This window comes from Schistocerca gregaria, chromosome 4 (genome assembly GCF_023897955.1).
Source record: "Schistocerca gregaria isolate iqSchGreg1 chromosome 4, iqSchGreg1.2, whole genome shotgun sequence".
In the NCBI taxonomy this organism is placed as follows: domain Eukaryota; kingdom Metazoa; phylum Arthropoda; class Insecta; order Orthoptera; family Acrididae; genus Schistocerca; species Schistocerca gregaria.
Genome location: NC_064923.1, coordinates 312,477,203 through 312,494,752, shown reverse-complemented (window position 1 = coordinate 312,494,752; position 17,550 = coordinate 312,477,203). Strand labels below are relative to the sequence as shown.

The window sequence follows — 17,550 nt, the reverse complement described above, 5'->3', positions numbered from 1 at the left end:
ACTCAGATCACCCAACATGAATCGCATTGAACATTTATGGTACATAATCGACAAGTTATTTCGTGCACAAAATCCTGCACCGGCCAAACATTCGTTAATTATAGGTGGATATAGAGGCAACATGGTTCAGTATTTCGGTAGCGGACTTCCAACGACTTGTTAAGTCTATTCGATGTCAAGCTTCTGCACTAAGCAAAAGGACGTCAGACACACTCTAAGGAGGTATCTGATGGCTGTTGTCACTGTAGTGTACCCCGAAGGCTTGTATATATTTTTATTAGAAATTACACTTTCTGCGATAAACAGATAACATTTTGCTACACATGGCACTTGACAATGATTCCACATATTTCAACGTGTAGTGATACATTATTTAAGAGATCAATGAAAAAATTTAAGACTGAGAAAATGGTTATGTCAGTTGAGCCCCATTACTGCATACCTTCTTTCAAAACTGTTACAAATAAACAAAGATTTTTTTTATGGATGTCCATCCTATTGCATGGAGTGGGGCTTCAGCTGATGATATATGAGAAAAAGTACCACCACAGTTGTATCTTGCGAATGTCTTTATTGTCTCACACGACTGTTTTCGGCGGCACATTACTGCCATCCTCAGGCCCCACCACTTTCAAAAACAGTATTACATTTCCTTGGCGCTTTTACTGTGGAGTCCTTGTGACTAGTACACGTGGGCTGGCTTTCCTCAGGAGTCCCTACTCGACAGCAATACGCTGTCCACCGTGCGACATTGTAGACACCGTGTTGTCTACAATGCCGCACGGTGAACACAATACGCTGTCGAGTAGAGACTCCTGAGGAAAGCCAGCCCACGTGTACTAGTCACAAGGACTCCACAGTAAAAGCGCCAAGGAAATGTAATACTGTTTTTGAAAGTGGTGGGGCCTGAGGATGGCAGTAATGTGCCGCCGAAAACAGTCGTGTGAGACAATAAAGACATTCGCAAGATACAACTGTGGTGGTACTTTTTCTCACAAAGGTTCTTTTGATGCGCTAATGTCAATATGCAACATTATCAGACACCAATGAACTACCGCTACCGGTAGTAGTCTGAGGTTCTTTTTGCTGCAAATAGAGGTTTTAATTGTGCTTTAGCCACAGTTTATTTGCTTTTAGTTTATGTAGTACATGAAAGGTATGACTCAACAGTGGCGCTCATCTGGAATTTTTTCTCCCTTCTGTCAAAGCTATTGTCACGTCTATGGATTTCAATGTCCTCTGTAGCTAAACGAGTATTGTGACTATCACCTGAATCATAATAACATTATGGTAACAGACACATCAGAAGACGTCGTATAGGGAATGTAGAATACAACCAGTGTGCCCATGAAGATAGCAGGTAAGTAAAGGCCTTGAAAATGTAAATAACATGGTGTATGTACCAGTCTTAGACATCGAAGCACATGGCATGTAGATCTGATTTGTGTATGTGTGTGTGTGTGTGTGTGTGTGTGTGTGTGTGTGTGTGTGTGTGTGTCTTTCGCGCAAAAAGACACAACGTCCCTGAACGAGACGTCTTAAGATTTACCGAGTGTCTAGCCGAAGAGGTAGACGGAGCTAAATTTGCTTAGAAGTTCCGATGAGAATCACAGAAAAATACGCACATGCTACCCACGGGAGTCTAAACAGATTCACTGTATACGAAATTATAAGCAGACCATATTGAATGTTCTGCGCACAAGACGGTTACTGGCCTCAAGAATACTAGAGGTGCAGGAGCGGTACATACTAAAAATTACTCTATTACTTTAATGAACGCGCGCGCGCGCGCGCGCGTGTGTGTGTGTGTGTGTGTGTGTGTGTGTGTGTGTGTGTGTGTGTGTTTGGAGAGGGGAAGCGACGATGTGTATATATTACTAGTTGGCACCAGAATGTTCTGTTTAATTCCAACTAAGTAAGTACTTAAGTATTTAAGTAAATATTTCTACTTAACCGCTGTTTCCATTGCCTCAGCCAAACCCATCCTCTTGTTTCCAAAATGAGATTTTCACTCTGCAGCGGAGTGTGCGCTGATATGAAACTTACTGGCAGATTAAAACTGTGTGCCAGACCGAGACTCGAACTCGGGACCTTTGCCTTTCGCGGGCAAGGGCTCTACCACCTTTTTTTTCATTTTGTTCGGTATTATTCGTTGCGTTTGGTCTGGGCGGATGTCACAAGACAAGACAAGTTGATCGTTGATTCCTTTACTCAGTTTTTTTTATTACAGAGGGCAAGCAGCCCTCTGACCAAACACGCTGAGCTACCGTCCCGGTGGAGCCCATTTTCAAATCATCCTCCGCCCAGAAACGACTCACGCCCCGTCCTCACAGCTTTTCTTCCGCCAGTACCTCGTCTCCTAACTTCCAAACTTTACAGAAGCTCTCCTGCGAACCTTGCATAACTAGCACTCCTGAAAGAAAGGATATTGCGGAGACATGTCTTAACCACAGCCTGTGGGATGTTTCCATCTTCTTGTAACCATTGAAGCCACGCTCCATTGAAGACCTATCTCCCAAACTGATGAACTGCTAATAATATGAACGGCATTTTGTTACCTGTCTTTGCAACTGCACAGACTGAAGTACGGCACTTGTGTGCACGTGTCCACAGAGCTCAGAGAACGACGCCCTGCTGAAGTGCGTGATCGCCGCCCCCACCATCAGCGCGCAGCTGCTGCTCTACTGTCTGGGGGCGCACAGCGTGCGGGAGCAGGTTAGCAGCAGTTGCCTTTGCCATTTTGCTGTTCCCTTTCATTTCAGTACTGTCACTGGAAATAACATCTATCCATCAGTATCGGAGTTGTTATCTAAAAGATGTCGAAATATAAATCTTGCGTACAAATGGGTACGAGTACGCTGAAATACCGCTAGTTATCTGCTCACATGTCCTTCTTGATACACTGTGCCGAGCGGCTGCGAGCTGTCAAGGGGATGGCCTCAGACGCGGCCATCATACTCGGCCCGTATTTGGCAAGCCGTTTGTGTGCACCTAAAAGGAAAGATTCTGAGATACATTCACAGAAAAAATCGAAACACCAAAAATAATTACTGTAGAATAATGAAATTTCGAAAACATCAATTACACTATACACCAATTAGGTGCCTTCAGGAGTACGCTGATGCAATAGCTCCATACTTAGCAATCATATACAACCGCTCGCTCGACGAAAGACACTTACCCACAAACTGGAAAGTTGCACAAGTCACACCGATATTCAAAAAAGGTAGCAAAAGTAATCCACTAAATTATAGGCCCATACCATTAACGTCGATATGCATCACGATTTTGAACATATGTTGTGTTCGAACATCATGAATTCCATCGAAGACGGTCTACTGATACACAGAAACATTGTTCTCATTAAACACGGCTAGCTCTTTATACACACAAAGTGTTAAGTGCTACTGACGAGGGATTTCAGATCGATTCCGTATTTCTACATTTCCAGAAGGCTTTCGACACTGTACCACACAAGCGGCTTGTAGTGAAATTGCATGCTTACGGAATGCGACTGGATTCGTAATTTCCTCTAAGAGAAGTAACAGTTCGTAGTAACTGACCCAAAGTCATCGAGTAAAAAAAAAGTGATTTCTGGCTTTCCCCAAGGTAGTGTATAGGTCCTCTGCTGTTCCTCATCTGTATAAATGATTTAGGAGACAGCTTGAGCAGCTATCTCAGGTTGTTTACAGATGATCATGTGGTTTATCGCCTAGTAAAGTCATCAGAAGATCAAAACAAATTACAAAACTATTTAGAAAAGATATCTGTATGCTGCGGGAATTGGCAACTGATCGTAAATAATTAATGAAAAGTGTGGAGTCATCCATATGAGTGCTAAAAGGAATCCGTTAAACTTCGGTTACATGATAAATCAGTAAAATATAAAGGCTATAAATTCAATTAAATACCTAGGAATTACAATTACGAACACCTTAAATTGAAAAAAAAAACACATAGAAAATGATGTAGGGAAAGCAAACAAAAGACGGCGTTTTATTGGCAGAACAAGAAAAATATGTAACAGATCTACTGAAGAGGCCGCCTACACTACGCTCGTCCGTCTTCTTTTGCAATGCTGCCGAGCGGTCTGGAATCCTTAACAGATAGGATTAACGGACTACATCTAGAAAGTTCAAAGAAGAGCAGCATGTTCTGTATTATCGCGAAATAGGCGGGGACTATCACGGACACGATACAGGTTTTCGAGTAGACATCATTAAAACAAAGTCGTTTCTCGTTGCGGCGGAATATACTGACGAAATTTCAATCACCAACTTTCTGCTCCAAATGTGGAAATATTTTGTTGGCGCCGATGTATATAGGGAGAAGCGATCATCATAATAAAGTAAAGGAAATCAAAGCTCGCATGGAAAGATACAGGTCTTCGTATACTTATATGGATATGGCGTCTGTTCATTCGGACATGTCCGAAAGAACAGACACCATTGATGACCTGCAGCCGTCTAGAACGAAATTAGAATTACATATTAATACCTTCAGCTGCTGACGGGCGTTGATATATGCTCCACTCGGGACTCGAACCAAGGATCTCCTGCTTACATAGCCACGGAGGGCACAGAGGATAGTACGACTGCAGGGACTATCTCGCACACGCTTCTCGCGAGACCCACATTCTCACCTTATATGTCCACACACTGCATTCGTAGTGTCCCTAACGAACACACTCATTACTCGTGGAAGACATTCTTACAAAGTTACGTAAGAGTTCCGGTAATACGTGTGCATCCGCACAGAAGAAGAAGGTCTTGGCCAGTATTGCCAGAACTATATACTTATATGGATATGGTGTCTGTTCTTTCGGATATGTTCGAAGCTTCAGACAAGAGTGTTAATGTTCTAAGTGTGCAAACTATATTGTTGTGGTCGTGTGGTTTGTCTGGAGGACGGAAACCTCTGATCGTTTTTTCTGGGTTACACCCCATGGTGAAAATATTGGAGTACCACTTTCAATGCGATCAAGGTTAGTAAAACGTTACGCCATATGGTATTGTTGCGTGGGAGACCACAAAGGGTAGATTCAGCCTCCTAAATAAAAAGGTTTTTCTGTCCATCGCGCACAAAGACACCTTTACTTCGCCAAGTGTGAGAGTTGTGTACTTAATTATATCTCATAAGAACAGGTGACTGTTCCGGGTTAAGGTCGTGGGACACCTAATATCATGTCGGACCTCCTTTAGCCCAGCGTAATGCAGCAGCGCTATGTGTCATGGACTCCTCAAGCCATTGAAAGTCCCCTGCAGAAGTGCTGTGCTGTGCTGCCTCTACAGCTGACCATTATTGCGGAAATATTTCCGGTACAGGATCTTGTGCACAAACTGGGCTCTCGATTATGTCCCATAAATGTTCGAGATGTTCATGTAGCCGATCTGGGTGGCAAAATAGTTCCCTCGAATTGTCCAGAATGTACTTCAATCCAGTCGCGAAGAGTTGTGGCCCGCCTATATAGTGCATTGTCATCCACAAAAGTTCCATTGTTATTTGGAAACATGAAGTCCATGAATGGCAGCAAATCATCTCCAAGTAGCCGAACATAACTATTTCCTGTTAGTGATCTATTCAGTAGGACCATGGCTTCGTGGAGTATGCACCACACTCGTACACTACCATCAGCTCTTACCAACTGAAATTAGGAGTCACCTGACCTGGCCACTATTTTCCAGTTGTCTATGGTCCAACCTATGTGGTCACGAGCCCAGGAGTGGCGCCGCAGGCGATGTGCTACCAGGGGAGGCACTTGCGCCTGTCGTCTGCTACCATAACCCATTAACGACAAATTTTGCCACACTGTCCAAACGGATTCATTCGTCGTAAGTCCCACTTTGGTTTCTGCGGTTATTTCAAGCAGGATCGTTAGTCTGTTAGCTATGAAAACTCTATGCAAACGCCGCTACTGTCGGCCTTTCAGCGAAGACCGTCGACCATTGCGCTCTTCGCGGTGGGAGGTAATACCTGAAATTAAATATTCTCGGCACACTCTTGACGCTGTGGATCCCGAAATATTGAGTTCCCTAACGATATTCGAAATGGAATGTCCCTAAGCGTCTAGTTCGAACCTCAATCTTTTTATTTTTTATTTTTATCTATTTATTTATTTTTTGATTCATCAATCTTCTGACTGGCTTGGCCAGCCCGCCACGAATTCGTCTCCTGTGCCAAACTTTTCATTTCAGAGTAGCACTGGAACCTATGTCTTCGAATATTTGCTGGGTGTATTCCAGTTTCTGTGTTCCTCTACAGATATTACCCTCTGCAGCTGCCTCTAGTACCATGGAAGTTATTCCCTTATGTCTTCACAGACGCCCTATCTCCCTGTCCATTCTTCTTGTCAGAGTTTTCCATATGTTCTGCGGAAAACCTCCTCGTTATTTACCTCATCAGTTCACCTATTTTTTAACATTCTTTTGTAGCACCAGCTATCCTTTCGCGTTCAAAGTCATTTAATTTCCTTTGTGCGTCCATAATCACATGGGAAGTGACATCGCCGACAGTGCAATGCCCTTTCATATCCTAAGGACGCGCTACTACCACTACCTGTATATGTGCATATCGCTATCCTATGACTTTTGTTACTTCAATCTAGTGGTGTGGTGGTATGTTTGTGTTTGATGGTGGTCAGAGAATGGGGAAGGTAAAGTCTGGTGGCGGCATATAGCCTACTCCTATCGAATAGCAGCAAGGGGACTGCCAGGCTTAACTTCTCTACCCGACGGACAGAACACGACTAACTGTTACATGCCCTCACTTCATCAGACACTGCCGAGTGGTTTGGTTGTTGATTGTTTTTGGGGAAGGAGACCAGACAGCGAGTCATCGGTCTCATCGGATTAGGGAAGGATGGAGAAGGAAGTCGGCCGTGCCCTTTCAGAGGAACCATCCCGGCATTTGCCTGGAGTGATTTAGGAAAATCACGGAAAACCTAAATCAGGATGGCCGGACGCGGGATTGAACCGTCGTCTTCCCGAATGCGAGTCCAGTGTCTAACCACTGCGCCACCTCGCTCGGTGGAGTGGTTTGGAATTTGATGCAAGACGTCTGAGCGAAGACTGGCGATCGGGTACTTTACGCCACCATCCATCCTCCCCTTTACTGTAAAGGCAACGGAAAAGTAGTCAACAGTACAGTGCATATCCAGGTGGTTTACCTATCCAAGTACAGGACACGTTCGAAGTTGCTAAGCTTCTCTTGCGTTAAATGTATTTGCATTTTCGAATACGGACAACCATCAGCTATACAATGGAATGACGACAATGAAAACTTTTGCCTGATTGGGACTCTAATCCACATTTCCCCCTTATGACGAGCGATTCAAAAATGGCTCGGAACACTATGGAACTTAACTTCTGAGGTCACCAGTCCCCTAGAACTTAGAACTACTTAAACCTAAGTAACCTAAGGACATCACACACATCCATGCCCGAGGCAGGATTCGAACCTGCGACCGCAGCGGTCGCGCGGTTCCCAACTGTAGCGCCTAGAACCGCTCGGCCACCCCGGCCAGCTGACGAGCGGTTACCTGCCAATTACGCTCTCCGAGCACGACTTGCGGCTAGGCCCAAACTTCCATATGCTGTCAACCACGAATCTTCAAGCATGTCTGAAGGAACTGTACATCATACTTCTGAATAAAACAGGCACTGTAATACCGCATGTATCGGTTGACACCCAGCAAGCGACATTCAATCAACAAAATATCTCCTCTATACAGGAATATACATAACCACTGTGGGGAGCCGGACTCGGGTATCACGGGGATGTCAACCTCGTCCCGTCTGTCCCCAGATCGGTCCGCCGCTGTGGTTGCCCCGGTTGCTGCCCGCAGTGGGGCTGAGCCCTCGCCTGTGGTTGATTGGGAGGTCATTCCAAGGCGTGGCAGGCAGCGAAAGGCGTCCCCGGAGGCTGATCAGAAAGCCTCCCCGGTGCGTCTGACAAACCGGTTTCAGGCACTGTCTCTGGCTGAGCCAGATGCAGCCGCCTGCCCTGTTTCAGAGGATCATTCTCAGCCTTCAAGGTCCGGGCAATCGCAGAGGGTGGGCTTACTGGTAGTTGGGAGCTCCAACGTTAGGCGCGTAATGGGGCCCCTTAGGGATACGGCGGCTAAGGAGGGGAAGAAATCCAGTGTGCACTCCGTGTGCATTCCGGGAGGAGTCATTCCTGATGTGGAAAGGGTCCTTCCGGATGCCATGAAGAGCACAGGGTGCAGCCAGCTGCAGGTGGTGGCACATGTCGGCACTAATGACGTGTGTCGCTTTGGATCTGAGGAAATTCTCTCTGGATTCCAGCGGCTATCTGATTTGGTGAAGGCTGCCGGTCTTGCTTACGAGATGAAGGCAGAGCTCACCATCTCCAGCATCGTTGACAGAACCGACTGCGGACCTTTGGTGTAGAGCCGGGTGGAGGGTCTGAATCAGAGGCTCAGACGGTTTTGCGACCGTATTGGCTGCAGATTCCTAGACTTGCGCCATAGGGTGGTGGGGTTTCGGGTTCCGCTGAATAGGTCAGGAGTTCACTACACTCTGCTGGCGGCTACACGGGTAGCGGAGGCTGTGTGGCGTGGACTGGGCGGTTTTTTAGGTTAGAAGGCCTCGGGAAAGTGCGGGATGGGCTGCAATGTCAAAGGGTGCTTGGCAATTACAGGACGTGCTTGGATCAAGGAACAGTCGGAATTTTAGTTGTAAATTGTTGTAGTTGCGCTGGAAAAGTCCCTGAGCTTCAAGCGCTAATAGAAAGCATAGAAGCTGATATCGTTATAGGTACAGAAAGCTTGCTAAATCCTGAAATAAGTTCTGCAGAAATTTTTACGAAGTCTCAGACGGTGTTCAGGAAAGATAGATTAGGCAGAATTGGTGGTGGAGTGTTTGTGTCTGTCAGTAGTGGTTTATCTTGTAGTGAAGTCGAAGTAGATACTCCGTGCGAATTGGTGTGGGTGGAGGTTATACTTAACAGCCGAATTAAGTTAATAATTGGCTCCTTCTACCGTCCCCCAGACTCCGATGATACAGTTGCGGAACAGTTCAGAGAAAGTTTGAGTTTCGTAACAAATAAATACCCCACTCATACGGTTATAGTTGGTGGGGACTTCAACCTACCCTCGGTATGTTGGCAAAAATACTTGTTCAAAACCGGTGGTAGGCAGAAAACGTCTTCCGAGATTGTCCTAAATGCATTCTCCGAAAATTATTTCGAGCAGTTAGTCCACGAACCCACGCGAATTGTAAATGGCTGCGAAAACACACTTGACCTCTTGGCCACAAACAATCCAGAGCTGATAGAGAGCATCATGAGTGATACAGGGATTAGTGATCACAAGGTCATTGTAGATAGGCTCAATACCATTTCTTCCAAATCCATCAGAAACAAACGCAAAATAATTTTATTTAAAAAAGCGGATAAAGTGCCACTAGAAGCCTTCCTAAAAGACAACTTCGATTCCTTCCGAACTGACTATGCGAATGTAGACGAGATGTGGCTCAAATTCAAAGATATAGTAGCAACAGCAATTGAGATATTCATACCTCATAAATTGGTAAGAGATGGAACGGATCCCCCGTGGTACACAAAAGAGGTCCGAACGCTGTTGCAGAGGCAACGGAAAAAGCATGCGAAGTTCAGAAGAACGCGAAATCCTGAAGATGGGCTAAAATTTACACACGCGCGAAATTTGGCACGTACTTCAATGCGAGATGCCTTTAATAGGTTCCACAACGAAACATTGTCTCGAAATTTGGTAGAAAATCCGAAGAAATTCTGGTAGTATGTAAAGTACACAAGCGGCAAGACGCAGTCAATACCTTCGCTGCGCAGTGCCGAAGGTACTGTTATCGACGACTGTGCCGCTAAAGCGGAGTTATTGAACGCAGTTTTCCGAAATTCCTTCACCAGGGAAGACGAATGGAATATTCCAGAATTTGAAACATGAACATCTGCTAGCATGAGTTTCTTAGAAGTAGATACCTTAGGGGTTGCGAAGCAACTCAAATCGCTTGATACGGGTAAGTCTTCAGGTCCAGATTGTATACCGATTAGGTTCCTTTCAGATTACGCTGATACTATAGCTCCCTACTTAGCACTCATATACAACCGCTCGCTCACCGATAGATCTGTACCTACAGATTGGAAAATTGGGCAGGTCGCACCAGTGAGTAAGAAGGGTAGTAGGAGTAATCCATTTAACTACAGACCTATATCATTGACGTCGGTTTGCAGTACGGTTTTGGAGCATATACTGTATTCAAACATTATGAATCACCTCGAAGGGAACGATCTATTGACACGTAATCAGCATGGCTTCAGAAAACATCGCTCTTGTGCAACGCAGCTAGCTCTATATTCGCACGAAGTAATGGCCGCTATCGACAGGGGATCTCAAGTTGATTCCGTATTTCTAGATTTCCGGAAAGCTTTTGACACCGTTCCTCACAAGCGACTTCTAATCGAGCTGCGGAGCTATGGGGTAGCGTCTCAGTTGTGCGACTGGATTCGTGATTTCCTGTCAGGAAGGTCGCAGTTCGTAGTAATAGACGGCAAATCATCGAGTAAAACTGAAGTGATATCAGGTGTTCCCCAGGGAAGCGTCCTGGGACCTCTACTGTTCCTGATCTATATAAATGACCTGGGTGACAATCTGAGCAGTTCTCTTAGACTGTTCGCAGATGATGCTGTAATTTACCGTCTAGTAAGGTCATCCGAAGACCAGTATCAGCTGCAAAGCGATTTAGAAAAGATTGCTGTATGGTGTGTCAGGTGGCAGTTGACGCTAAATAATGAAGAGTGTGAGATGATCCACATGAGTTCCAAAAGAAATCCGTTGGAATTCGATTACTCGATAAATAGTACAATTCTCAAGGCTGTCAATTCAACTAAGTACCTGGGTGTTAAAATTACGAACAACTTCAGTTGGAAGGACCACATAGATAATATTGTCGGGAAGGCGAGCCAAAGGTTGCGTTTCATTGGCAGGACACTTAGAAGTTGCAACAAGTCCACTAAAGAGACAGCTTACAGTACACTCGTTCGTCCTCTGTTAGAATATTGCTGCGCGGTGTGGGATCCTTACCAGGTGGGATTGACGGAGGACATCGAGAGGGTGCAAAGAAGGGCAGCTCGTTTTGTATTATCGCGTTATAGGGGAGAGAGTGTGGCAGATATGATACACGAGTTGGGATGGAAGTCATTACAGCATAGACGTTTTTCGTCGCGGCGAGACCTTTTTACGAAATTTCAGTCACCAACTTTCTCTTCCGAATGCGAAAATATTTTGTTGAGCCCAACCTACATAGGTAGGAATGATCATCAAAATAAAATAAGAGAAATCAGAGCTCGAACAGAAAGGTTTAGGTGTTCGTTTTTCCCGCTCGCTGTTCGGGAGTGGAATAGTAGAGAGATAGTATGATTGTAGTTCGATGAACCCTCTGCCAAGCACTTAAATGTGAATTGCAGGGTAGTCACTTAGATGTAGATGTAGATGTAGGATGTACGAGTGCAGGCTGTAGACACATTTCTGACACTATCTGGAAGGCTTGGGTTTGCCCGTGAGTCGTGCTCAAAGAGCCTAATTGTTAGCTAGCACGGTAGCACGGCGTCTTCGGGCAGAGAGCTAGTTGCCCGGTGTAATCAAAAAACCAACTGAAGTCTTCAACAATGAGCTTGGAGGAGTGTCATGTGAGGTCCACCCAGGCCAAATAACGAAAAAAGTAAGGTAAGACGACCGCTCACAGCAAGCGGGAAATCCGGGCTCGGGTCCCGGTCAGGCATTTTTTCATTGTCATTCCATAATACAGCTGAAGGTTGTCCATATTCGCAAATGCGAATATAGCCTATTTCATAACGGCTGTAGTCGCTACAGTGTTGGTTCGTTTGGACATGCGGGAACTGGTATATCTGAAGAAACTTTACACCATACTTCTGAACAACACAGTCTGTGCAATATTGTATAGCTTAAGGGGAGTCGTACCGCCCAAACTGTACATTTATTTGTGTTTGACAACAACAGTTATCCACTAGCCGCTTTTCAGTTTCTGTGTTTCCTGTGATAGTTTTCGTCATGACTTAACCATAAAGGAGTGTTTAAAAAATACTAAACAAAGGAAACAGATACGACAGAACAAATATAGCAGCAGTAAAAAGAGTGGTTAGCGGGGAAGGACGTGATAATTTGGTTGTAAATAGTGACAGTCCTTCTACTCCTCCGAGTGCTTCCAAGAAAAAACTGCTGGTCAATGATGTAAAATACAACGCAGCTTCAGACAGTGAAACAAAGTGCAATATCAATATTAATCTTCATATACTTATTTCAGCTTTGTGTGAAACAGTCTGTTGTCATATATGTGGAGGGGAAATTGAAATTTCTGAAAACCTGTCTCAACGCAGTGGTCTGGTGTGCACTTTACAAATAATGTGTTTGAACTGTGAAAGCGAAAAGACTTTCAAGACTTCAGAAGTAAGTGTAAAGAATGGACTAACCTAAGATACTTCTATGGACTTAGGTGCATAGGAAAAGGCCATTACGCTGGTAAGGTTCTTTGTGGCTTGCTGAACCTCCCTAGTCCCCCTACAAAATCAATCAAATACAACTCCATAGTTAGAAGTAGCGTCAAGGCGTGTGCTATGGAGTCAATGGTTACAGGAGCAGAGCAGGCTGTAGCAGAAAATGGTAGTTCTGACATAGCAATATCATTCGACGGATCCTGGCAAAAAAGAGGTTTCCAGTCATGTTCATCTATTATCAGCATCGACAATGGAAAAGTGTTGGATGTTGATGTGTTGACCATGTACTGTCACGGTTGTAGGCAAGCAGACAAGAGTACTGAAAAGCAAACTAAACATGAAATGAATTGTCAGGGAAATTATGAAGGAACTAGTGGAGGGATGGAGGTTGCTTCTGCAGTGAAAATGTTCCAACGTTCCCAGCGTGACCGTGCTGTTCGCTACAGGAGTTTTCTTGGGGATGGAGACTCACCATCGTGTAAGGCAGTGGTGGAGAGTAAACACTATGGTTATTTGTCAATTACAAAACTAGAGTGCATTAATCATGTGCAAAAGAGGATGGGCACGAGACTACGTAGACACAAACAGCTGTTGGGTAGTACCAAGTTATCTGATGGTCTAAGTATAAGACGTCGACTGACCGATAAACAAATTGATCAGATTATACAATATTATGGTATGGCTATTAGAAGTAACAGAGATAATTTAGATGGTATGAAGAGAGCTGTTTGGGCAATTTATTTTCAGAAGCTGTCTACAGATGCTGTACCAATACACAACCCGTGTTCCTCTTAATGGTGTAAATACTTGAAGGCAAAAGAGGAGGGTAAAGCAGACACTTTCTCACACAAAATTACTATACCAAATGCTGTTATGCTTGACATGAAACCTGTGTTTCAGGATCTTGCCCAAACAGAGCTGTTGAAGAAATGTGTCAAGGGCAAAACATAAAATGCGAATGAATCATTTAACAATGTTGTATGGTCAAGGATACCAAAAAATGTGTTTGTTGGAAGGTCAGTCTTTGAACTTGGTGTTTTGGATGTTGTTCTCATTTTTAATTATGGCTATTCTGGAAGACTACAGGTTTTGGAATATGCTGGCATTCATAAAGGTTACAACAGCACTAAAAGTGTGCTGGACTTGGACCAACTGCGAATCATGAAGGCTGAGATTGTAACAAACTATATGTCAAAAGAAGCCAGATCCAAGAGAAGGAGGGCAGCACTGGGTGAGGAAGATGAAGGAGGAGATGAGGACTACCATTCAGGAGGATTCTAACATATTTTTTTATGTATCAGTTTGCTGTATATTAAAATATTTTCTTTAAACTCAATTTTCTCAACATGACATATTTCAGTATAAAAGCCCCTTTTTCTCAGAAACTTCTGAATCTACATCGATGAATTATTTACCACATAACAAAGATAGTACAATGATGTTGTAGCTCTACTTTACTAGTATTTACTGTAATAGTTAAAATTCAAGAAATTAAAATTGTGAAAATTTACACCAAAGAATTGTGTTTAGGGAAAAAATCATTTTCCAGTTGTTATTTTAAAGTGATTTTAGAACAATACAGTCACAAAACATGGGAAAAAACACCATATTTATGTACTCAACAGTTCGTGAGAAAACGTGGCATTTAAATAGCGAATTTAACATTGTCTGACGAGAAGCGCTGTATTCAACTAGTCAAGGTCGTTGATACCAGTGTTTATACATTCTTAAAGTCATAGTCGACTTGAGGCCAGCTACACTTTTACTGCCGGCCGCGGTGGTCTCGCGGTTCTAGGCGCGCAGTCCGGAACCGTGTGACTGCTACGGTCGCAGGTTCGAATCCTGCCTCGGGCATGGATGTGTGTGATGTCCTTAGGTTAGTTAGGTTTAAGTAGTTCTAAGTTCTAGGGGACTGATGACCACAGCAGTTGAGTCCCATAGTGCTCAGAGCCATTTGAACCATTTTTGAACACTTTTACTTGTAATTCCTTCCTAAGTCACTTGCGTATAGGACGAGTGTACAGAAGGAACTACGTGGGCAGCAGCTGGGGCTCTGTGTTCGCAGGGAGAGGCGGTGTCGCTGGGGGCCTACAGCTGTGGCTGGCCGGACGCGAGCGCCGGCTTCTGGCGAGCGCTGCTGGTGGTCATGGCGAGGGCGCAGAAGCCGCTGACGCTCACCGCTGGCGGCATCTACCCCATACAGAGGGCCACCTTCCTCTCGGTACAGTAATTTTAAGCTTGACTTGCTGATACACTTTTCATGAAATATCGTTCTATGATATAAGAATTTTAGTCAACATTCAGTGAAATGTAGTGCTAAAGATTTGATGATGGCAACGTAGTTTGCTGAAACCGGTCATCACAATAAAGGCTGCACAACAGCGATCTTGGCTGTTAGAAGTTGCACTTCTATTTCTGCACTAATATAGATCGCTCTCTAGCTTGGAAACGTCAAGCTTGTATGAAAATTTCTATTGTGTATCCCGACATTCATTTTTAGGGAGGTGCTACAGATTGAGGATTTATACTTCATCTGTCATAAAGTATCTTGGCTTCAAACTAATACCGAAACTGTGAAGCCATTGTACATATTAGTCACCAGCATATATTTTAAAGAATTACACCATTAGTACCGTAGGTGTGACGACTAACTGTGTCCTCATGGTTCGTACAACTTGATTGTCCTGACTTTGACCTCCGTACATAAATAGTAACCTTTATAGGTGAACACCCAAACAGTCAAATACCATTACAGAAACCTAAAATTCGGGCATATTTCTAAGCGCAACTGCTTTCCATTTCTGCTTTTTCATATAGATTCTATTTTTTATTATAAAGATTTTCGCTCGTTATTTCTACTGCGAAAACTATTTCTCCTAGGATCTGGTATCTATTCTTTTCATGATCTTAAATGTGAATACTTGCAAGTTATGCACATCAATAACAGTATGCAAATGACTGAAAAATTACGTTTACTGATCTCCACATTTCCTGTTTCAAAAGATGACGTATCCATCATGATGTGGAGTTATTGAAATTAACATCATATGGGCGACGTCTACATACCGCTTCTCTGGACACCCTGTGAAACTTTCAGGGGATAGAGGCTGAATTTCGAGAAGTACGACCATTACATACACTTTCTATAAGTTATATAGACTTCATTGTTTTTTGTATAATGCGTATGGAACGCAAATACGACTCTAAATGCAGCCTATAATCATTAAAAGAAAATGCCACTCATTGCCCAGGATGACCTCTGTACAAACTGCTTTTATGCTTTTAATTGAATAAATCCATTTCATATCGGCAGCATAATCCTCCTAATCGTATAATCTGTACATATTATAAATTAACGTCCCGCGCCGCAGTTCCTGTCTGCGTCTTCAGGCACATCTCAGAAACGACTGTAGGGATTTTGGTATAGTTAACAGGTAAACTGACATGCGCGATCTGTATATATGTATTATAACGGTTAAGTAATTATGAATGTCTAAATTACTTATCGTTACCTGTTTCGTATTTAAATGCCGTTTTGAGTGATAACTCGTAGCAGTGGTGGGAGATACGAGTTGGTCAGCTACATAAGAAGTGGTATCTGGCGGGAAAAATGGTAAACAGCCACCACACTTCGAAGAGTAGCGAAGCTCGAGGACAGCATGTGTCCGTCCCGGCGTTCTAACTGTAAACCTCATTCTTGGTGCAAGAATGCTTGACAGTTTGAGTTCCGATTCGACCATGGCTTTCTCAGTGTGATTTTTAATCTAGTGTTTACCTCTCAGTGATGTGGAGATTCCTCAGAAAGGACATGTGGTTCGGGTTCCATGTCAATCTATTGATCCCTTGGGTGGATAACTGGGCTGTGTTGGAGACACGCAAGTTGCCAAAGTGGCGTCCAATTGAAAGATTTGCAGCAGGGCATTGAGCCATACGAGATTTTTATTATCAGATTCTGAAGATTAATACTGTCTTCTTCTTCTATACAAATCATAAATTGAAGTTCACAGCCATATAGTTCTGTCTTTATGAGAGGCCTAACAGCAAGAACTACCATAGGGGTTTTGATTCGGTTTTCACTAACAAACTGGTTTACTATGAACGTTTGTGTGTATAATTTATCACCACTACGTCAAAGAAGTCGCCTGGCTGTAAATTCTTAGTGCTGTCCGTGTAAAGTGATCACTAAATGAGGATGGATACAGTTTTTTTTTTTTTGCCTTTTTAATTTCAGTTGGTTTGATCATCTATTTTTCTTCGAGAACGTCGACGAAGAAATCGAGTGTCCGTTTCCTCCTTACGCTCGCGTGCCGATTGCTAGTTGCTGCTAATTACATTCCTCTGACTGACTGACACCAAGTGATTTTTTCATCTATCTGTAGGTGACAATTGATGTATGTTCAACTGTTATACCCGATGAGTTGCTAAAAATACTGACAGGCTTTCCGAGTTACATCAGTGTCATGTGTTACTTCTGCGTGAGCTATCCATGGCCTTCAATGAGTCGTCACAAAGTAATTCGTTCGTTTTATTATATTCCAGTTACTTTCCAGAGCCTATTACGATCAGAATAAGCGAAAAATTGAAGCACCCAAAAGGCATGTCTGGATGCTAATGCAACTTTGTGCGTACATGCACACACCAGCGGCGGGTACCATAAAATGAGGTGAATAGAAACCTTTTTCAACTTTAAAAGAAAAAAATGATAATTTTAAAAAGGAATATGAAAATAAAAATTATACGGGATTTCACGTCTAGTGCCTATCTTTAAAATTAGAGTTAGATTTGGGAACCAGCTCATGTCTTCACAACATAAAAAACAAAAAAATGTGGCGTTTCTGTTCACCCATCAGAGAGAAGTGAAGGTAAACAGCAACATTAAGTAAAGGAAACACGTTTTTAGCGTTGTACGACCTACTTTTATAGCATAGAACTTACCCCAAAGATGAAAACCAACTTCTTAACCTTAGTAGATGTTTTCCCCCGAGCCGGCCACTGTGGGCGAGCGGTTCTAGGCGCTTCAGTCCGCAACCGTTCTTCTGCTAC

General features: G+C 43.5%; 1 protein-coding gene across 1 annotated transcript in view; it reads left to right on the top strand.

Moving 5' to 3' along the window:
- Nucleotides 1–17,550, top strand: part of LOC126267058 (odorant receptor Or2-like) — a 50,571-nt gene that overhangs the window by 19,965 nt on the left and 13,056 nt on the right. Inside the window, exons 3-4 of the mRNA XM_049971897.1 lie at nt 2,614–2,715; nt 14,573–14,728. Coding sequence (XP_049827854.1) covers nt 2,614–2,715; nt 14,573–14,728 — 258 coding nt within the window. The remainder of the gene's footprint in view (nt 1–2,613; nt 2,716–14,572; nt 14,729–17,550) is intronic.